General features: G+C 54.1%; 2 protein-coding genes across 5 annotated transcripts; one reads left to right on the forward strand and one right to left on the reverse strand.

Moving 5' to 3' along the window:
- The first annotated feature begins 4666 nt into the window (after positions 1 to 4666).
- NMRAL1 (NmrA like redox sensor 1) lies at positions 4667 to 18857 on the forward strand. 3 transcript variants are annotated; one of them, XM_064672601.1, is made up of 7 exons: positions 4667 to 4818; positions 4994 to 5059; positions 5256 to 5494; positions 6250 to 6499; positions 6968 to 7158; positions 8228 to 8439; positions 18839 to 18857. In XM_064672601.1, exons 2-6 carry the CDS (start codon positions 5020 to 5022, stop codon positions 8396 to 8398), a joined length of 891 nt encoding a protein of 296 aa, XP_064528671.1. In that variant the 5' UTR covers positions 4667 to 4818; positions 4994 to 5019; the 3' UTR covers positions 8399 to 8439; positions 18839 to 18857. The 3 variants fall into 3 exon arrangements, with proteins under 3 accessions (XP_064528671.1, XP_064528670.1, XP_064528672.1); XM_064672600.1 differs by lacking the exon at positions 18839 to 18857 and having other exon boundaries at positions 8228 to 9686; XM_064672602.1 differs by lacking the exon at positions 18839 to 18857 and having other exon boundaries at positions 4810 to 4828; positions 8228 to 9686.
- Positions 9347 to 19998, reverse strand: DNAJA3 (DnaJ heat shock protein family (Hsp40) member A3). Of its 2 annotated transcripts, XM_064672597.1 has the most exons (12): positions 19824 to 19998; positions 19574 to 19701; positions 19092 to 19175; positions 18282 to 18494; positions 17021 to 17173; positions 16039 to 16186; positions 15248 to 15312; positions 14224 to 14352; positions 13733 to 13848; positions 13286 to 13383; positions 11151 to 11267; positions 10322 to 10441 (listed from the first exon to the last, which is right to left on the reverse strand). In XM_064672597.1, the coding sequence occupies exons 1-11, from the start codon at positions 19981 to 19983 to the stop codon at positions 11164 to 11166; spliced, it is 1398 nt and encodes a 465-aa protein (XP_064528667.1). In that variant the 5' UTR covers positions 19984 to 19998; the 3' UTR covers positions 10322 to 10441; positions 11151 to 11163. The 2 variants fall into 2 exon arrangements, with proteins under 2 accessions (XP_064528668.1, XP_064528667.1); XM_064672598.1 differs by lacking the exon at positions 11151 to 11267 and having other exon boundaries at positions 9347 to 10441.
- Between the last annotated feature and the right edge of the window lie 1211 nt (positions 19999 to 21209).

Here is a 21209-nt window from a genome sequence, read left to right on the forward strand (position 1 = left end):
GGATCCACACCACACAGGCAGGTGGGCTCAATCATTATTTTGCATTTTTGCTCTACAAAAACCTTAATTTGTAAACCCTATAAAAATTCTGCTGGCATTTAGGCAAATCCTCTTAATTCTGAGGTGCTGAGCAGAGAAACCCCTGAGGGCAGGTGGGCAGGGTGGGATGTCAGCACCGAGACACAGGGCAAGTAACTTGGCTTTCCATGAGTCCTGGGGCAGAGCAGCAATGCCTGGGGAAAGGGGGAGCACATCCCACCAAAAAAATGGGATAATGAGGTTTGCTGCCTGCCTTGTGCCCAGTGGTGTGTTTTTGGGCCCAAAAGCTCGCAGCTCTGAGGTGGTTTGGGAGGGGTCAGAGTGAGCAGAAGTCAGTGGTGAGAACAGATGAACATCCTGTTGGGAGACTAGCCCTGGAGGGAGGGGGGGGTGGAGTTAATCCATTTCTCTCTTTCACATTGTTTTAATTAAACTGCATCTAAATGTAGATGTGTAATTGCACATCTTTCCCTTCATCAGATCAGGCTGAAATGACTGACGGTGGAAGTGATGGTGGGGGTCAGAGGGGGTTCATGGCCAGTGAACCGTGTTTGGGGAGGAAAGGTGGGGGCAAGCAGGAATTTGGACCTCCATGATGGACCATATGTCTCCCAAGGATTGCTCCAGCACAAGCTGTGCTGAAATTTCCGTTCTGACTCCCACAATTGAATATGGAGGAAGATTCCTCCCAGACAAAAGGTGCCAGCACAGAAAACTCTGTGTGTCCATGGAGTGCCAAGAGTGGCCCACACGCTGCACATGAGAGATGAAGGGCAAGGGCTTTCTTTCCTGGCTGGAAACGCCATCGTTCGCTTGCAGGAACAATGCTCTGGAATTGGCAGTCCGACTCCCAAAATTGCATGCAGAGGAAGATTCCTCCCAGACAGAAGATGCCACAGCAGAAAGCTCTTGCTGCCCATGGAGTGCCCAGGCTGGCCCAACAACTGCACATGAGACATGGAGGGTAAGGGCTTTCTTTCCAGGGTGGAAATGCAGTCGTTCTCTTGCAGGAGCCCTGTGCAGGAATTGGCAGTCCGAGTCCCAAAATTCCGTACGGACGAAGATTCCTCCCAGACAAGAGGTGCCAGCACAGGAAGCTCTGTGTGTCCATGCAGTGCCAAGAGTGGCCCACACACTGCACATGAGAGACTGAGTGTAAGGGCTTTCTGCCCTGGGTGGAAGGGCAATCATTCCCTTGCAGGAGTCCTGTGCTGAACTTGCCAGTCCGACTCCCAAAATATAATGTGGACAATAATTCTGCCCAGACAGCAGGAGCTACAATGGAAAGCTCTGGCTATGCATGTAGAGCCCACAAACTGCACGTGAGAGGCCGAGGCTAAGGGCTTTCTTTCCTTGGTGAAAGGACTGTCGTGTGCTTCCTCCCTGGGCAGCCCATTTCAGTACCTTGTCTCTGTTTATGTCCAAAAATCCTGCTCCTGTCCCTGACAAACACCCCCTGACAGGCAGGTCCTTATGTCCTCTTGTCCTATTGCCTGTTACCTTGGAGAAGGGGCTGACCCCCACCTGGCTCCAGCCTCCCTGTCAGGAAGCTGTGGACAGGGAGAAGGTCAGCCCCGAGCCTCCTCTTCTCCAGGTTGGAGAAGCCCAGCTCCCTCAGCTGCTCCTCACAGGCCATGCACTGCAGACCCTTGCCCAGCTCCATTGCCCTGCTCTCCACCCACTCCAGCCCCTCAAGGTTCTCCCTGAACTGAGGGGCCCAGAGCTGGACACAGCACTCCAGGGGTGGCCTCACCAGTGCCCAGTCCAGCAGAAGCATCACTGCCCTGCTCCTGCTGCCACACTCTTTCTGATCCAGGCCAGCCTGCCCTTGGCCTTCTTGCCCACCCGGGCACCCGCTGGCTCAGGTTCAGCCTCTGTCCACCAGCACCCCCAGGGCCTCTCCCACGGGGACCCTTTGCAGCTCCTCTGCCCCCGGCCTGGAGCTGCAGGGGGTTCTTGTGGCCAGAGGCCCCAAAGGCACCAAAGGCACTCTTGAACCTCATGCCCACGGGCTCGGCCCAGAGGTCCAGCCTGTCCAGGTCCCTCTGCACAGCCTTCCTGCCCTCCAGCACATCCACACTGCAAGCCAACTTGGTGTCATCTGTCAATTTGCTCATGGAAGACTCAATCCCCTCATGCAGACCCCCAATAAAAATATCAAACAGGACTGGGCCTGTTACCCAACAAGTTCTATTGCTTGAAAAAAGGAGTCCATGCAGCAGTGGGGAGAAACTGTTGGGAAGAGATTTAGTCAGTGAGATAGACAATGGATGATGGACAAGTTCTGGAGGATGTGCATTTGTTAGAAAAACAGATTAAAATTTGCGGGCTCGGGCAAGATTGTGTGTTATTTACAGAACACCCATGAAATCTCGGCGTTGGGAAAGGTTGGGAAATGTTGGGAAAGGTGCTAAAGATGGGAAAGGTGGTTTTGCCTGAGGTGTTAAAGATGGGAGGGGGTCTATCTTCACAATTCCCAAGAGAAGAGACCCCCAAAAGCTCCCCTGCAGGTTGTATTTTAAGGAACAGGTAAAAATTGGGGAACAGTGCCCTGATGCAAAACCAACTGGTTGAATATTGTAATTCTTGGTGGCTGATGTATAAGCTTAATGACCTCGAAAAGTGGCCTGTTAATGGGACTGTAAATTATAGTACATTCTACAACTAATGCCATTTTGTAGGAGGGAAGGAAAACAGACCAAAGCTCTCTGTGCTGATTTATGTTTTGATTTGCAGAATAATCCTGGTTTGTGGAAGGAATGTATTATACATGTACCTAGAGATCCAATAGTGCTAGCATTAGAAAAGGAGGATAAGAAACCACTCAAAAGGTGTTGCTCTGCCTATAGAGTAGTAGGATGTTGTATTAAATGCAGGCAGACTGAAGAGCAGGAGGATGGGATTTTGTTAGTGTATAAGAGGAGACTGAATTTGGACAGAGGGGCCCAAGCCGTGACGGGCCAGGCAGGGCTGAGTGGGACCATGAGGAGCCAAAGGGGCCATGAGGGGCTAAGAGGGGCAGAGAGGGGCTGGAGGGCCCAAAAAGGGCCAAGCTGAGAGGGGCCATGAGGGGCCCAAGGGGCCGTGAGTGGCTGAGCCGTGAGGGACTGAGCAGGGCCTTGAGGGGCTGACAGAAGAGCTGAGGGGCAGCTGGAGACTTTATCCAGCTGCAGGCAAAGGAGGAGGCAGAAATGGTCAAGTTGACCGTTTTGGGGGGAGGAAAGGTGGGGGCAAGCAGAAATTTGGATCTCCAGCCACCACGCTGGACCACGTGTCTCCCAAGGATTACTCTGGCACAAGCCTTGCTCTCTGGCAGTCCCAGGGCTGTGCCCAGTAAGGGGTTAAAACCTTTCCTCTGGGAAGTTTTAGGTCTGTTGGTAATTTCCCATATCAGAAGGCTGGTTTCAAGAGGATCTGGCACCTGGGAAGTCCCACCAGTCATCCCCTTCTCAATAATCTGTAGCTAAAGATCCCTCCCAGCCAAAATGACTGTGCAGAAGCCCCACACATCCGAATGATTTCTTTGCCACTGTGTATAACACACACTGCATGCATTTTCCAGGCTGTTTACTTAATTCAACCCCAAATTTCCCAATGTATTTACTAAGCTCAACATGTGGAAGGGTTGGAAGGGTTTGACTTTCCCTCTGGAAGCTCAGGGGAGCTGAGGGAGGTCACAGGGGAGCTCGCAGAGGTGACACAGAGCTCACAGGGGAGCTCACAGGGGAGGTGAGAAAAGCCCTAGAGCTGACTCTGCTTGTTGACTCATGAAGTTGCTTGGTGAGAGAGTGCTTGTGAACCACCCCCAGCTCAGCCCAACGCAGTCACCTGCCTGGGGATAAGGAACAGTCCCAGCCCCGGAGGGAGCAGCGGGATGCTCCTGGAGAACAGCCAGTTTTCCACACCAAGAAAATATGGAAAGTACATTTTCAGAGGCCCCGCCACCCCTCCTGCTAGGGCAGCACAGGAGTCTGTGAGACTCAGGGGGTCCCCGGGGTGGAAGGGACACAACCCCAGCCATCTCCCAGTGGGTTATGCAGGGTTTGTCCCGGGTTTTTAAGCGGGTTTCCTGAGGAGAGAGCAGGCAGCTGGGACTGGGATGGGGGTGGGGTGGGGTAGAATGGGATGGGCATAGGATGGGATGGGGTGGGGGTGGGGTGGGATGGGGATGGGATGGGATGTGGTGGGATGGGATGGGATTGGATGGGATGAGGAAGGGATGAGGAGGGGAAGGGATGGGATGGGGTGTGATGGGATGGATGAGGAAGGGATGGGGGTGGGAGGAGATGGAAAGGGGTGATGGGAATGGGGACGGGGTGGGATGGAATGGGGATGGAGATGGGATGGGATGGGATGGGATGGGATGGGATGGGATGGGATGGGATGGGATGGGATGGGATGGGGTGGGATGGGGTGGGATGGATGGGATGGGATGGGATGGGATGGATGGGATGGGATGGGATGGGATGGATGGGATGGGATGGGATGGGATGGGGTGGGATGGGATGGGATGCGATGGGATGGGATGGGACACGCTCGAGCTCGGAGCCCCCGGCCGGCTGTCCCGGCGGTGGGCGGGGCCGGGCGGGGGAGGGACATCGGAGCCCCGCCCAGGTGTGCGTGCGGAGTCGGGTGGAGACGAGCAGAGCCGAACGGAGCCGAATATAATCGGGCCGCGCCGAACAGAGAACGAACGTAGCCGGGCCGAGCCGATTAGCCCCGAGCCGAGCCGAACTGCGCCGGGAGAAGCCGATTGGAGCCGATTGGAGCGGAGCCGAGGTGAGGATCCGTGTGAGGGATCCGCGCTCGGTGCCCGGGACCGGCGATGGCTCCGCCGGGACAGGCGATGGCCCCGCAGCCGCCCCGCTCCCTCCCTGCCGTGCCCGGGGACACCCTCCCGAGCGGGACCTGGCCGGGGGCTGAGCCGCGGCCGTGTTGCTTCTCGCCCTGTCAGAGCCCCCGGACCGCCCGCGCTGCCTCATGGCCGGCAAGAAGCTGATCGTGGTGTTCGGGGCGACCGGTGAGTGCGACGGGGGAGGCCCGAGGGGGGCGAGGGGCTGAGGCGCCGATGGTGCCCGGGGGCCCGGAGGGTGAGAAGTGCCCGCCCGGCCGAGCGGCATCGCGGGGAGCGGGCGGAGAGCTCGGCCCGGGGGCTCCGTCCCGCGGCCCCAGCGCACCCCGGAGCTCGGGGAGGCCCTGACCGGCTGCACCCGCAGGGGCGCAGGGCGGCAGCGTGGCCCGGGCGCTGCTGGACGATGGGACCTTCAGGGTGCGGGCGGTGACGCGGAGCCCCAGGAAGAAGGCGGCGGAGGAGCTGAAGCGGAGGGGAGCCGAGGTGGTGAAGGCGGATCAGGACGATGAGCCATCGCTGGAACAGGCCTTGGCGGGTGCCTACGGAGCCTTCGTTGTCACCAACTTCTGGGAGCACTGCAGCAAAGAGAAGGAAATCGAGCAGGTACCTGTGCTGGCATTAACTGGGACCACACGTGGAATGGTCGGAGAGCGGGGATCGAGGGACAGCCGTGTGGCATCGGGGTAGGGAGCATGGGACAGCTCTTGGAGTAGCCATGGCAGCCCCAATGGTTTGAGGCCTCACGAACACCAGGTTCCAGTTCTTGCAAAGCCAGAACTTGATCCCTGGTCCCTCGCAGTCACGTGGCTGCAAGATGTGGTGTTTTCAGGGAGTTGTTAAATATGTGGCAGAAAGCACTGCCCAGGAGTTGGACTAGCAGGAGTGTGAACACTTGGCTTCTCAGAGCCTGCCTGGGGCAGATCTGGGTCTGTCCTGTAATTCTCTGCACTTGCAGCTTTGGGGCCAAAATCCTGTAGTATCAGAGATCCCAAGGGCAGTGCTCACCTCAGGACAGTTTTCCCAGGGTGGCAGCAAACAAAATATAAGATATGTTGGGGCAGGTATGTTGGCCAGGCAGATATTTTGGGCTGGTACTTGTGTGCTTGGTGGAGCAGTGAGCACCAAAGCTGGAGGATGTGTGGTCTTTCTGAAGTGGGATGATGTAAGGAGAGGACTCAGCTCCACCTGGATAACTCACTGGGTTCATTGGTGTGCTGAGCTCAAGGTGCTCAGCTGGTGTGAGTTGGATCCTGCCCTTCTGCCCAGCGCTGCAAAGGGGAAGGGGGGGTGTGAGGATGATGAGAGCCCCCCCAAATGTCCTGTTCCCCTCTTAATGGCCACCTTCTTCCTTTGCTCAGGGAAAGCGAGTGGCCGACCTCTCAAAGCGCCTTGGGCTGCAGCACGTTGTGTTCAGTGGCCTGGAGAACGTGCACAAGCTGACAGGGGGCCGGCTGGAGGTGCTGCACTTTGATGGCAAAGGGGAGGTGGAGGAGTATTTCCAGAGAACTGGTGTTCCCACCACGGTCGTCCGGCTGCCGTTCTACTTTGAGAACTTCCTCTCCATCTTCAAGCCACAGAAGGCCCCTCAGGGAGACACCTTTGTCCTGGGTAAGCAGGAGCTGTGGGTCACTGTCCTGTGACAGTGTTCTCGTCTGCTCCCACTATGCAGGGGCTGAGGGGTGGAGGAACCACCAGGGCTGTGGGCTGATGGGGTAAAGAGGCTTGACCACAGCAAGTTGCTGCTGCATTATGGTCCTTCAGACCTGTTTGGTGGCCTGCAAGAAATCAGTGACATCCCGGGCCTGTTTGTGGTGCCAAGGGCTGCTCTGCAGATCCTGCAGTGGCTCTGGACACCCCAAGTGCCTGCATTTGGGATGGTGGAGGTGGGGAGGCTGCAGATCCAGGTGAGTCACGATGCTGCTGTGGCTGTCACAGCCTCATAGCTCAGTCCTTACCATACTGATGGGGGCTCTCATCCCTTCCTCACCCTGTGTTCAGAGGCTGAGTGCTGAAAACTCCGGCTGTACCTCCTCAGAGCTGTGCTGCACTGCAGCTGGGATCAATCTCTCCATACAGAGCTGCCCACGGGGGACACCCCGATGGACGGGATGGCCGTGGAGGACGTTGGGCCTGTTGTGGTTTCCCTGCTGAAGTCCCCGGGGGAGTACATCGGCCAAGTGATGGGGCTCAGCACCGGCAAGCTCACCGAGGCAGAGTACGCCGCCGTCCTCTCCCAGCAGACGGGCAAGACTGTGGCAGCCAGCAAGGTAGGACTCACAGCTCAGTGCATGGGCTTGGTACAGCCCAGCACTGGTGCCCAGGGTTAATCCTGCTGCCCCTGCGTGCGGCTGGAGTACAGCCTGGCACCGAAACTGCCCTGTTGGCATTGTCACTGGGACAGCTCATGCTCGTGGAGCACACAGGTGTGCCCAGGCAGGCCCGTGCCTGGCTCCAAGGGATAACTGAAGCTGGAGGTCTCCAGAGGAACCAGGGATGGGCACCTATAGAACAGGTCTCTGCTACATGCCCTTCCCTTCAGCACAGCTTCCCCCAGGGCCTTGCTGTGTCACCAATACAGCACTCCTAGCTCAGTGCTGTGTCACCCTTACAGCACTCCTGGCTACTCCCTGCCCCTGCATAACTTCTTTTCACTGTTTGTTTGCATTTGGGCTGTGCCTCCAGCAGCCAGTACAATGGACCAGGGGTGTGGTGGCTCTCTGCTTTGAGAACCAAGTGCATTTCAGCAGAAACAAAGCACCTCTGATGCTCTCTGCAGGTTCTGCCCCTTCGCCCAGGGACAAAGAAGCAGCTCTTTTCCTCCCCAGGGCAGTGCAGAAGCTCAGTGATCCCCAGGTTGCTGTGGGTTTCTCCCCCTCCACCTGGGGAACTGGGACTTTGTTTCTTCTGAAAGTTTTTGATTGCACCATTTGTTGTTTATTCAGATTCTTTTTCCTTTTCCACACTTCCACCTGAAGTTTCTTAATTTCTAAGTTGTAATCTTGTTAAACTAAGACATCCTTAGCCACAGCTTGTGCCCTGGTTCAGGTAAGGGCTCCCTTGTAGTTGCTCCAGGCCTCTACCTCAGGGAAGAGTCAGTTCCATGCCCAGGCCAGCTGTGTGCCAGAGCTGGGTTCTGGCTCTAGGCTGGGAGGGCTGTTCCCTGCCAGGCAGGGCTGCTTCCTTTGCTCAACCCCAGCAGAAGTGCCTTGCAGAGCCCTCCTCACCAGTGGCAATGCTGTGACAGGTTGCTCTAACTGAGCCCTCAGCTTCCCCACACGGGCTGAGGGGAAGCCCCAGCAGGCTATGAAAGAGCTTTTTCCCCAATTCTCTTGGCAGATCTCCCCAGAGGAGTACGAGAAGCGTGACTTCCCTGGGGCCAAGGAGTTGGCTGCCATGTTCCGTTTCTACGCCTTGAAGCCCGACCGAAACGTGGCCCTGACCATGAAGCTCAACCCCAAGGCCCGCACCTTCCAGCAGTGGGTGGCAGACAACAAGGCTGCCTTCTGAGCCTTCCCCTCCCTGCTCTTCCTCCTCAGCCTCTGTGCCAGGTAGGGGAAACTGGCTGAGGTGCCCTGAGCACCGCTGCCTTCCCAGTAGTGCCCCAGGGAGAGGCTGATCCTGCCCCAGCTGGGGAGAGCTTGGTCCATGTGCTGGTCCATGCGTGTGCTCCTGCAGCTTGGTTGAGACTATTTAGGCAACCAGAACAGGAGGAAGGGCCGCACAGCACAGGTAGACAGGTGGGAGAAGTGCTGCCTTTGCACACTGTCCTCAGGGAGGTGTTTCTTTAGTCATGCTGGGTGTTTTTAGGCTGGTGGTGGTTTTCCCAGGATCATGCCCTTTCCCAGGCAGCTCTGAGCATAGGGCAGCACTTGGTGGGCTGAAGGTGTGTATCCCCGGGCCCCAAGGCAGGTACCTTGGGACACCTTCACAGCAGGTACCCATGGCCAGTGTTGCTGCAGGCTCCTAAGCAAGCTGAAAACATAATGATTTCTCCATGGACCTGATTTAGGCACTGCAGGTGAACCAGCAGAGAGACAGAGCCCTGCAACGAGGGACTGTGCAGTCAATTCCTATGCATGTAACACAAAAGCTGAGCCTGATTCCTCAAGTCATACAGCTCTGGGCCTGACCCTTGGGCTCCTGGAGGTAATTTCCATCACTTTAGGATTATGCAGCTAATTTCAATCACTGTCCCCATGAGTTGAGTAAAACTGAAGTCTTTCAAGACTGTCCAAGACTCAGTGGAAAAGCCCCTTCCCCTCACCCTTATATGCTTAAGGTACTGCTTGGATTTGGCAGCTTTTCCTGTGCTTAAAATCAATCCCAGCCCCAAGAGATGCTCAAGCCACCCAACCCCTGTCCCTCCTTGTCCCAGAGACCTTCATTCCTACTACTGGGGCAGGGAAAGCAGGTGACAGACCAGGTGGAAGAGTAGACAAGGCAGCAAGGCACAGCACATGTTAAATATCTTTATGAAGTCCATCTTATTTACATGGATACAGAATCACTTTACAGACAGTTTAATCAGGAGGCAACGCGTGCTTTATTTCAGCAAATTAAGAAGGGCAAGACTACAACATGTCCCTGTTTAACTGGTTATTAGTACGTGGGCTGATGGTACCTGCATGGTATCACTAACACAGTAACCATGGGATACTCACTGCAAGAGCTCAGCTGCACCTGGAAGGAGTGATCCACCTCACTTGCACTCTCACACATGTAAAACAACGATGCTCTGACCAATCCTTTATGCTACGGGTGTTGCGCTAAGGTAATAAAAAGATTTTGTCCCCAACTGGCAAAGGGCTTGGTGATCAACTTGTACCCGTTCAGAAGCGACAGCAGTTGTGTGGTAACTTTAGTTATTTGGGGGTTAAACCTGAGGCAAAGTGCAGATGCCACCACTGCTCTGTGCAGGCAATCAGCAGGGCTGAGAAAGCCCACGGCTGTGAGGGAGCCAGGGCACGTGGGCTTGGACAAGGCCCAGGGAGATTCCACTCGGAGCTGTGCAGGGCAGCAGGGCTGTCGTGAAGACAGGGTTAAACCTCCCTGACCCACCAGGTCTCCTGGGAGAAGGTGAGCAGTGGTGAGTTCACCAAGCACACCTGGCATTGCAAAGGGCACCTGAGTGAGCAGCAGGTGGAGACTCGGGCTCCATAGAGCACCCTAACTCCACCCTAACTGCTCTGCTCTGTGCTGGAAGGACAGTTTATTTCACATTTCTTCTGGTTTGGATTCTAAATAATACTTCAACTTTAATTTTTACCCAATAAGCTTCCAGCAGTAGTAGGGCTGTGGAGCAGCCTCCAGAGAGCCCCATCTCTGCAAAGCTGGCATTTTCCTTCACTGCCAGTTCCTTGGATGGTGGGGGGGGGGTTATATCACGATGGGTGTTGGTGCCTTGGTGGTCTGTGGCCTCTCCAGCTGAGATTCTTGCTGTGCTGCCGACTGACATCCTGTGCTCTCCAGAGCCTGCTGCGAGAAAGATTCACCCCCAACTGCACAGATGACCTGCTGCTGCTGGCTCCTAGTTCCCAGTAGAACGTTTCCCTGCGGTTGAAGTGAGAGGAAAGTTTAGATTTCCTGGCTGAGTTGGCACACAGCCCACTTCGGGAGCACCTCCCCTCCCAACCTGCCGTCACACCGTCAGCCACACCAAACAGACAGCTTTGAAGCCTACAAAGATGCAAAGCTGAGCCCCTGGAATCCAAGACACCATGTCTGCTGTAGATGATTCTAAGTCCCAGTGCTCCCTCAGAGCAGCCATGACTCACTGAAGGCACATGAGTTATACACTGGTCTGGTGTGTGGCAAGGCTTTGCTGTGCTCTGTGACAAAGGCTGACTCCTCCCTGGTGCTGTAAGCCCATGGCAGGGGCGAGTCCACCCCAGTGTGCTGGCACCCTGTGCCTCTGGCAGGGCTGGGCTTTGCGTGGCAGAACCCGGTCTCAGTGGGACCAGCTAACGGGAACAACCTCTGTCCTCGTAAACAGGCACAGCTACTGGGTGGACACAGGAGCAGAGCTGCAGGGGAGGCCCAGCCACCTCCCCAGGGATGCACCCAGCATCTGTGCAGCTTTTGGCTGCAGCAACAGTGCAGTTTAATCCCTGGCTTGTTGCTCCAGGTCCCAGGGCACAGCTAGGGTTTTGCACACCCACGGCTGGAAGGCCTGAGGCTAAGTGAGAAGCAACCTTTTTGTGCTCCCAAGAAGTGCTCAGTGTGGGGGAAAGACAACAGTGAAACACAACAGGCCTCCTACCTCAGATGGGGTGTCAGGAGGTAAACATTTTCTTAAGTTTGGAAAGGAATCCCTCCTTGTTCTCCTCAGCCTCAGGCCTATCCCCGCCTGTAGCAGCGCTAGCCTTGGCCCTGCCACCTGGACACAAACAGCAAAGGGCCGCAGTCAGAGACATCTCCCACCAGTACCAGAGGGTTATTTTAGACAGGGAATGGTCAAGCAAAAGCAGCTGGTTGTGCTGCATCCTCACATGGCAGTAAGATACCCACAACCACTTGGCACTGGAGAGATCCCAGAAAAGCCAACCATGGGCTCAGGTTCCACCATTCCCTTCCCCTCTCCCCAGCCCTCCAGCTGATGAGGGAAGTCCCCACAGGCTTTGGAAGCAAGCACTTGGAATTGAGAGTCTGCCACTAAAAAGTGATCACAGCCAGCCAGAGCTTTACAGGGTTAAAAAAGCTGTCCTGGTGGTCTGTGGAACAAGCTCGTCCTGTTTCAAGGTTGTGTCCTTGCAAAGCAGTGCAAAACCACACCAGGAGCCTGATTTGTGTCATTGCAAGCAGTGCTCAGACAAACAGTATCAAGGAGAAAATGAACTCGAAGTAGAATTAAAAAGACTACAAGTATTTCAGACCAAGTGTCCAGATAAGGAATCTTATAATTGTCCTGTATATAGAGGTCCTGAAAAGTTGTTTGTCCCTCTAGAAATGGCTACAGCAAGAACAATGGAGATCTCTTTGCTAATCTGCTTTTTCTACAGTAAATCCATCAATAACAAGACCCCAAAATCCTCCTAAAGCTTTTTCTGCACACAGAGAACACGAAGTCCAGCACTCCCCATCCTCCCAGGGCTGAGTGCCGGGCTCAGACTGATGCAATGGAATGAAATCCCGAGGCAGGACACGCCTCTGAACACCCGGGGCATTGCACTGCTGCTGCCTGGAGCGAGGACACACCTTCAGCAACAGCCTGTCTCTACACTGCAACCTACTGGGGGTTGTTTTAATCCACCTTGCTGCTTCATCGTGGTGAAAACTGGAAAGTTTGCTTTTTAAAAAAATTAGTTTGGAGAGTGATTTTGTTCCCTTTGACACACAAATGCCTTTAAAAAGCTGGAATGGAAGTTCAGTGCTCAGAACACTCTCCCCTTCCCCCCATGGGTGACTGTAACGTGGGAAAGACATAACTTCTATACTAGGAAAGCACTATAAAACAGAACACTGGGAAATATTTGTCAGATGCTGCCTTCCAGTATCCCACACCTGAGTCTATATTCCTGAGGCTCTGGCATGTAGTACAGCAGACCTGAGTTCCTGGGATCGCTGAGCAGCTCTGAAAGGCTCCCACCTTTGCCTAGTCTTAAATGCTCTGTTTGCTTTCAAGCCAAAAAAGGAATCCAAATGGCTTTAAAAAGTTCATTGTTCCAATTAAGCAAGGAAAAACTGTTTTCCAGTACTGAAAGACAAAGCTCCTTCCTTATTATTTCACCATGTGTTTTGCCTTTAGCTGCTGTCCTTGCCAGGTACCTCACCCTAGAAACTTAAAACAATTGCTGAATCTGTTCTCCATCTGCAGTTGGAAGAACAGCTTCACAATGCTCCCAGCTGACTCCATCACAGTGGACACTGTCTACTGACAGAGCCAACACTCTGCACCAATGGACACTCCTACCCCAGGTTCCCCCACGTGCCCAGGGCACAGCCTGACAGCAGAACTTCCCAGCAGCATTCCAGGAGAAACATCCTGCTGCAGAGTCAGAAGCACAGCAGATGGACTCGCATGGAAAACTGGCCTGAAGGATCTTGTCTTTTCCTACCCCTCTAAGAAGAGTCCTGGCACAGGGAGCCAGGGAGCAGGAGGCATTCATCACCACAGCTTGTCAGGACCCTGACTACCTCAGTCCCTGCCCTCTGTTCACACACAGATTTGACAAGTAGTCGAGCAAAGCTTCCTGGGAAGAGGCTGCCTCCCTGCTTTGTGCTCCAGCCTGTTAACACCACACTACAACCACATCCAAAATACCACGCTCGGCAGGCAGTGCTGCCACACCACCTCCAGGTGACCCTGGCTCACCTTCCTCCCCAGGAACCCTCAGGAAGCGCTCTGCACCCCCACACCAGCTCCAGGAGGAAGGAGCAGGAGTTCCCCCCACTCACCTGACGCTGTGTTTGTGACCCCGTTCACTGTGCCGTCCACGTCCGTCTCGTCCTCCGCGTAGCTCATCATTAAGGCTCGCTGGCGATCCGTCAGCCTCCTGTGGGCCCAACACACGGCACGGTTAGGGCTGTCCTCGGGGCCAGCTCTACCTACAGCCCTCCTGAAACCTCTCCAGCAGCAGCCACGAGAGGCAGGTGCTGGAATTACAAGGTGAACACACCAGGAATACACCAGGAATCCCTACACTGAGCCATCTATAAATAATAACCACACAGTGGAAGAGGAGAGACAGGATCCACTGCATTTCACTCCACTGCAGTGAAAAACCACAAAATATCTTGAAGTGCTTGAGAAGAACCATAAGGAATAAAAATTTTCACAAATTCTGAATGTCTTTTTTGCAAGAAGTTTAAGATTTTGCAGAAACTTGCTTTAGCTCTACTTACTGAGGGACTTTGATCTTTATGTGGATGTAGTGGTCTCCGTAGCCATAACTGTTGACCTTGGGAATGCCTTTCCCACTCATTCGAATTCTCTGGTCTGGCTGAATACCAGGGGGTATCTATGAACACAGATATCACATTTATTACTCTAGGTGTCTATAAAAATTATCTGCTTCATCAGCAAGCTTCAAAGTAGGATGGGAGAGCTCTGGTACACCCAGGACACATGCTGCAGCTGTGTCAGTAACGATGGAAAAGCTTTTTGAAGGAATGAGTAAAGAACCTGGCACAGCCTGTAGCCCTTGGATGGGATTTGTCCAGCAATCCCTTCCTTTCCCTGTCCCTTCACAGTGACAAGAAAGGAGCTGTGACACAGCAGGTCACAAGCTACCCGAGGCTCAATCCTGAAGGAATCTAAAACACGATACTGGCAGACTTCAGGGATTTTCCCCACCTTTGCAGCATTGATTCATGCCCAATGTAATGGTACTTACTGTGATGTTGATTGTCTCGTACAAGCCTTGACATCGGGCTGTGCCTCCCAGCACAGCCTGTGCTACTGAGATCGGGAGCTCCGAATGGATATCTGCTCCATTCCTTCTGAACACAGAACTTTTCTGAACCTAAAAGGCAGGGAAGTTCCAAGGTGAAGTGAGCACACCACCACAAAGTTCTCCCGGTAAACTGCTCTGAAGGGTCTCAGAAGAAAATATACCAGCCTGACCCTTTATACCATCCACAAACTGCTCATCTAAGAACTATGAGTTAATATTTGGTCTTTTAGAAAAACACAGATCTTGACACAACCATAATTAGCCAAAGGCTTAGGAGGATCCCTGCTTCCTGCCTCAGCACCTCCCTCCCCTAATGCTGCTATTAAATTATCTGTGTCAATATGGTTCTGCAGAGACAGACACTGCCTTGTCCAGTATCCTGAACAGGAGAAAGCCAGAAGGGAAGAGGGAGGGAAGCACCTCTGCAGTGGCCTCACAAGCTGGAAAAGAATTAAATCCTCCTGCACCACAAAAGAAGTGTTGAAAAAAATTTTCTCCTTGACAGAGATGTGTGTGACAGGATTCTGCAAGGAGAAGAGGCCCAGCTACAGCACAGGTGCAAAGCAGCCCTGAAGGTGGATCTGCAGGAGGACACTCGACCAGCCAGCCTGCTGCAGGCATTCCCACAGCCCTCCTCAGCACTCTCATCCCTGCCTGCAGGCAGCTCCTTCACATTTCCAAGTCAAAAACTCGAGGCATGAAGAACCTACTCTGCATTTTTATTCACACTACCCTAAGGGCCTGGTCCTGGAACAAGCGGCTGGATTCTTCATGAGCAGATGCAAAGTGACCCCCCTTGTTACAATGCAGATCTCCTGCTGTCTCAGAAAGTTCACATGGATCGTGTTACATCAGATATTCCAAAGGATCACTCACTCTTCCTCCTCTGCCCATTCTGCAGCCACTTCCCAGGCAGTTGAGAAGGGTAAAAACAACTTACACACATACAACTTGCAATACATACCCTGAACGTAATGAAAATTTCCTTCTTCCCCACAGGCATCCGAACTGTCTGCCCATCCTCAACTCCTGCGATTGGAACAAGAGGGAATGTTACCTTGGGTTATAATCCATGTGTTACATGCGTATCTACAACCCTGCCAAACCCAAGAGCTGCCCACCACTGCAGCACATAAGGCATAAGATCTCCCAGCAGGCATCACAGTGACAGGAGCTGTGGCCCAAGGAAGAAGGTATTTATACCTCTGAGGTGATCACTGCACCCCAAGCAGGCTCATTGATTCAATCCCTACAGAATTCTTTAGGGAAATGCATCAAATTAAAGAACACAGCCGCCTCCATGAGCTGCAGGAAAACTCCAGGCTGCTCACCCAGGGTGGTCTCAAAGAAGTCTTCAGTCCCACCACTGTCTCATCCTCTCTGGTGAGGAAGGCTGTCAGCACATCCCTCCGAGCCAAGCCAAGGCTTTCAGGATTCCCACCCTCTCCCCACGCTTTATCAAGGACAAATGGAAGACCCATGGCAACAAAACCTTTGGAGAGTTTCACTCTTCAAAGCCTGCCTAGGAGGATCCAGACAAGAACCAAAGCTCAGGAAGGGCAAAGCAAACATTTCTATCCATGGCCAGAAGGTTCATCTCATCATTAGCCCGTTCCATTGACCTGCTTTGTTTGAAAGACAAACTTCTCTGCAGCAAAACTCCTTTCGCTGCTCTCCCGTTCACACCTGTTGGCCAAGTGGCAGGAAATAACTACATTCATTTAACAGAGAGCAGCACACGAGTACAACACTGACCAGCTGGCACAGGAACCATCACTGTCTTCTTCTGCTTGGTTTGCCCCATTCCCCGGCACACGACGCAGGGCGTGGTTATGATGGAGCCCCGGCCGCCGCAGCGCCGGCACGTCGATCTCATCACGAAGGGGCCCGTGTTTATCGTCTCCTGGGGAGGGAAACAGGTTGTACAAGCACTGAGTACCAAGGTGGTACTTTTCACCCAGCACGTTGGAGTTCTAACCGCGCACACACAGCCTGTAAGGACAGTAATATCCTTTAGCAAGGGCTGGAGCAGAAAGCTGGCTCTGAAATCCTAAGAGGATGCTGCTTGGGAGTAGCTGGATGAGGTTCTCTTGCCAGCGCATTCCGAATTCCACTGAACACCATCACTACTACAAACAAGGGGAAGGGAAACACAACACCTTCCATCTCCAGCCTTTAACGCACAAGAAGGAACAAAGCTCCTTACGGTGCTACAGACATCTGTGTTCTGAGGAGTCCAAGGACAATCCACTTGCATGAATTACTGCCAGTGTCCAGGAAAACGTTACGGAGACTAAGCTCTGGAGTGAACTGTGAGAGCAGCCCTCCAGACCGTAGCACATGAGGAATCAGATGCATGGAAACTCAAAGCCTGGCAGCTCCATCATTACCTGCATCTCCTTACTTCATGGTTACCCTGGGGCTATCATTACCTTCCTCCACCCCCAAGTCAAAGGATCCCATTTAATGTCCAAGGAATTTCAGAGCCGTTACGTGGCACGAATATGGTTTGTACAATAGCAGAGAATCCATCCTGAAGGCCTGTGCTTTCAGCTGAGCACAGCACTTCTTTAACACTAAGACAATCCTCCTAGGGCCGATTAGCATCAAGCTGACATTAACTCAGCTTTACCCGAGATCAGCTGTTGACCGGGGTGAGAATTTTTCACCATGGACTGAACTGATCTGCCCCAACAAGGAAAAGCACAGCAGAACTGGTGTCCTACAAAGCACTTACCATGCCTGTGCCGCTGCAGTAGTGACAGCGCTGCACTTTGGTGCCCGGTTCGTGCCCTTTGCCATCGCACCGCTCACAGGAGTCTTGGATGTTCACCACAATCTCCTTGTTAACACCTTTTGCAGCTTGGGTGAATGTCAGTTCCATGATATACTGCATAGGAAACATGGATATTGATCTGTGGCTGATGTGTGATGAGGTCTTAAACAGATTGGTTTAGGCCAAATACCAAACAATGCTGAAAACATCCAGGTAATAGAGCGGGGGGAAGAAACAGATAGGCAAACCCTTCTGAATGACTGTGCATCTAATCTGAAGAATCAATAATCTATCTCAAATAAATAAAAAAGGGGTGCAAAAGGATCACAGACATTATAGGAATGATGGTTACCCCAGGCTGATAAGCATCAGGTTGTGTGGCAGCAATGAGAATTTTTATGGAAATGCTGTGTAGCAGCAACAAGATTTAAAAACAGAAAAGAAAGAAGTAAAAATAGAAGTCAAGTGTTTTCCTGCTCTCAGGAAAACCCTTTTTTTGTTTCTAAAGGTTTTGTTTCATGGGAATACAGCAACAAGTGAGGCTGAAGGGTTTCCATCCCAATGGCAGTGGCTGCTCTTCCCCAATTAACTTTTTCTTTGCCAAGTGAAGTCATCAGCAAAGATGACTGCACATAAGAGGACATTCTCTTTATAGTAAAAAAGTCACTTTTAGTAAAGCCAGAAGTACCAGAAACACTTGGTATTTGAAGACAGCACGTGAAATGACAACACCTAAAGGAGCATTCAGCTGCAGCACAAAGAACAAGACACGTTCTATTATGGGCTCCACTGCAAAGTTAAACTAATTAAGTTGCAAAATTAAACCAATTAAGCAGCCAAACCTATCGCCGGAAGGCCTGGTTTACAGTTACAAGGTGTTTTGTGGGTTTTAGCATTACAGATCACAGCAGGCATATGCAAATCAACCCACAGCAGCAAAGATGCCTCTACAGCGATGGAACTATTGGGCAGCACCATCTGGTGTCAGTAAACACCAGAGGAGGTAGCTCAAGTCCAGAAAAAACAACTCTGTCTGGAGATGCAGCTTATCAAAAATTTGACTCTCCACCACACCCCATGCCATGGGATACTCACAGACTGACATTCCCAGAAATAACTCTCTGCTGAAGCTCTTGCTCCCAGAGTGCTCTGTGACAGACCAGTGTGTCCCTCCCCAGCTTTTGAGTTTTTAATTCCACTTCTGAACAAAGGCACCTCCTACCTCCTGTGGCTGGTCAAAGACACTCTGAAAATCGCCGAAAGGAGATCCCGAAAACTCCCCAAAGATCTTCCGGAAGAGCTCCTCGGGATCGATGGAGGGGCCGCCGCTCCAGTACTGCCGCCCCGTGCCGGCACCGGCCCCGGCAGCGCCGGCCTCGAAGCTCGCCGTGCCGTAGGCATCGTACTGCTTCCGCTTCACCTCGTCACTCAGCACCTGGGGGGACACAACGGGGCCATCTGGGCATGGTGTGGATCCCCAGTGCCCTCCTGGAGAATCCCTGGCTCTGGCACTGCCCCCACGAGCCCAGGCTTATCAGACTCTCCTGCCAGCGGGAGGGCTCACTGAGCTCTCAGCACCACAAGCTGCTTCTTCCTCTCTTGGCTCAAAATCAGGAAAATGACAATCTTACTGATTTATAATAAGCAAGAATAACTTGCTTATTACGTAATCAGTCATTAATATATCAGGTGAAAGCTGGTAACAGGGCTGGGGAAGCACAGTGAAGGTTCCTCTGTATCAAACACCTACTGACAGGTTTTTTATTTATTTATTTTAAGCTGACAACGATCCCATAGAAGTGACTGCTGCATCCATGCCAGTGACTTACCCCTAAAGAAGAGCACAAACTGAAAGAGCCCAAAGCACCTAAACCAGATACTTGGGCCAAGTAATTTCCTGGAGACACCGTTGGGACAGAGGTGCTCCAGCCTGAACTGCATCAAAAAGCAGCCACAGTTTTACGGGAAATGTTTCCCCTCATCTACCCTCCAACCTTTCCTCCTCTTCATCACGATGAAATCCTGCTGTTACCTCGTAGGCTTCTGCCAGCTGAGAGAACTTCTCCTTCGCTTTGGGGTCATCCTTGTTTGTGTCAGGGTGGTATTTCTTTGCCAACTAAACAACAAAAACAAACCATTAGAGACAAGCAAGAGTTATTTACTTCAGTGTATCTCACATGCCAGGAAAAACACATTGGGCAGCGCTCGGCATACACTATCTCTATTTCAGGGAACTAAATCCCTTCATTTTCCATTATCAACCCAATATAAGGAACCACAGGACCTGCTCCTGATCCTCCCAGCAAGCCTAGATCTTTCTGGAAGGAGACATGAGGTGACACCACAGGCAGACTACACTTTGGAAGAGATTCCCAATGCCATGTGCTGAGCTGCCCCACTGCTCCCTCCCCTTGTCTCCAGCGGGGATCTCAAGGGAGGATTTTCTCTCTGCCACACCGGACAGGCAGCGAGGCAGTTCTGTCCCTGTCCCCGCGCAGCCCCGGCCGGACGCACCTGGTAATAGGCCTTCTTGATCTCCTTCTGGGTGGCGGTGCGGGGCACCCCCAGCACCTGGTAATAGTCCTCCTTGGTGCGGGCCCCGCTGCTGTGGAAGGCGGCGGCGGCGGCAGCACGTTTCATCCCTGCGGGAGGGGAGACAGAGGGGCTGCGGTGAGGGCCGGGCCGGGCAAGAGGAGGGACACGGCCGGGAGAAGGACCCGCGCCCCGCCGCCGCCCCCCGTCCCTGCCCTGCCGCCCCGCTCACCCGCGGCGCAGAGCCCAGCTCGGAGCAGCAGGAGGCGGCGCGGGGCGCGGGCGGGCGGGACGCGGAGCCCGCGGAGCAGCAGCAGCAGCGGCGGCCGCGGGTTCCCCACCCCGCGCCCCGCGGCCGCCCCGACCCACCGCGACGCGCTCACGGCCGCCATCTTGGCCCACGCGCGGCGCCTGCGCACAGCCACGGGAGGGAGGGACCGCGCGTGCGCGGCAGCGCCGCGCCTGTGGCGGCGCTATGGCTGCGCATGCGCGGGGCTCGGCAGAGGCGGCGGGGTCGGAGCGTGAGGGCACCGTCTGAGACGCCGGGGGACCTTCAGAGCCCCGGGGTCCCTCAGAGCCCACGGGACCCTCAGAGCCCCCGGCGGGGCCGGGGCAGGGACAGTTCGGCCCTGTTAGCCGGGAACTGCCAGGCACCACCGTGCCCGGCCATGCCGCACCCCTTGCGACACGCTGGGGCAGCCAGGGCTGGGAAACCCTGCCCGGTGCTCTGGGGCAGGGGTCTGCGCCCTTCCAGGGCTGCTCTCGTCCCCCTAGCAGGGGAAATATTGTCATAGGTCGGGAAAAAAGGCTCTGAAACCGCAGCAACTGCAGTGACACGGTGCCCACCCTGACACAGCACCCACCATAACACAGCACCCCGACACAGCACCCACCCACAGCACTTGCACAGTGGCTGGGCAGGCAATGTGGGTGTGCAAACTGACACACTGCCCTGATACAGCAGGTGACACTGCAGGCAAGGTGAGCGTGCAAACTGACACACTGCCCTGACACAGCACCCACCATGACACAGCACCCACCCTGACACAGCACCCACCATAACACAGCACCCAGACACAGGACTCTGACACAGCAACCACCCTGACACACCATGCTGGCACAGCACCCTGGCACAGCACCCACACTGACACAGCACCCTGACACACCGCCTGTCCTGACACACCGCCCACACTGAGGCAGCAGCTTTTCTCTAGGGAGGAGGATAGTTCGTGCCAAGCGCGTCTCTCTCCCACCTCCGTCACCAGGCGCCTCGGAACGCTCCTCAGCGGAGGTTCGGCCCTGCGGTGCGTGGGAGGCCGCAGCAGCGGGGCTGAGCAGCGAGGGGGATGTGTCAGATGCTGCCGGCTCCTGCTGGCGTTTCACAGCCCGGGTGAAAGCAGGGAAAGAGGCCTGGGCTCCACCGGGCATGGGTGACACCCAGGCTCTACCAAGCATGGGTGAGACCCGAGTGAGACCCCAAACGTGGGTGACGGCAGAGCCGGGCCCAGAAGGCTCAGCAGGCTCAGATCCAGAGCTCCTTCTCCTCCCCCCCCGGCAGCTGTGTGTGCACACAAAGGTCTCTGTTCTCTGCCGGCTGCGAGGCCGTAGGGGATGAGGA

The sequence above is a fragment of the Pseudopipra pipra genome, chromosome 16 (assembly GCF_036250125.1).
Source record: "Pseudopipra pipra isolate bDixPip1 chromosome 16, bDixPip1.hap1, whole genome shotgun sequence".
Taxonomy (NCBI): Eukaryota; Metazoa; Chordata; class Aves; order Passeriformes; family Pipridae; genus Pseudopipra; species Pseudopipra pipra.

Excerpts from the sequence above, each read along its gene's own strand:
- DNAJA3 (XM_064672597.1), bottom strand. The coding sequence starts at position 19,983 with ATGGCGGCCGTGAGCGCGTCGCGGTGGGTCGGGGCGGCCGCGGGGCGC. Across the intron at positions 14,353-15,247 it reads AAATTTTCATTACGTTCAGG|GTTCAGAAAAGTTCTGTGTT; the intron begins GTATGTATTGCA and ends CCTGCCTTTTAG. Across the intron at positions 13,384-13,732 it reads ATAAAGATCAAAGTCCCTCA|GAGGCTGACGGATCGCCAGC; the intron begins GTAAGTAGAGCT and ends TTGGGCCCACAG.
- NMRAL1 (XM_064672601.1), top strand. The coding sequence starts at position 5,020 with ATGGCCGGCAAGAAGCTGATCGTGGTGTTCGGGGCGACCG. Across the intron at positions 5,060-5,255 it reads CGTGGTGTTCGGGGCGACCG|GGGCGCAGGGCGGCAGCGTG; the intron begins GTGAGTGCGACG and ends CTGCACCCGCAG. Across the intron at positions 5,495-6,249 it reads AAGAGAAGGAAATCGAGCAG|GGAAAGCGAGTGGCCGACCT; the intron begins GTACCTGTGCTG and ends TCCTTTGCTCAG.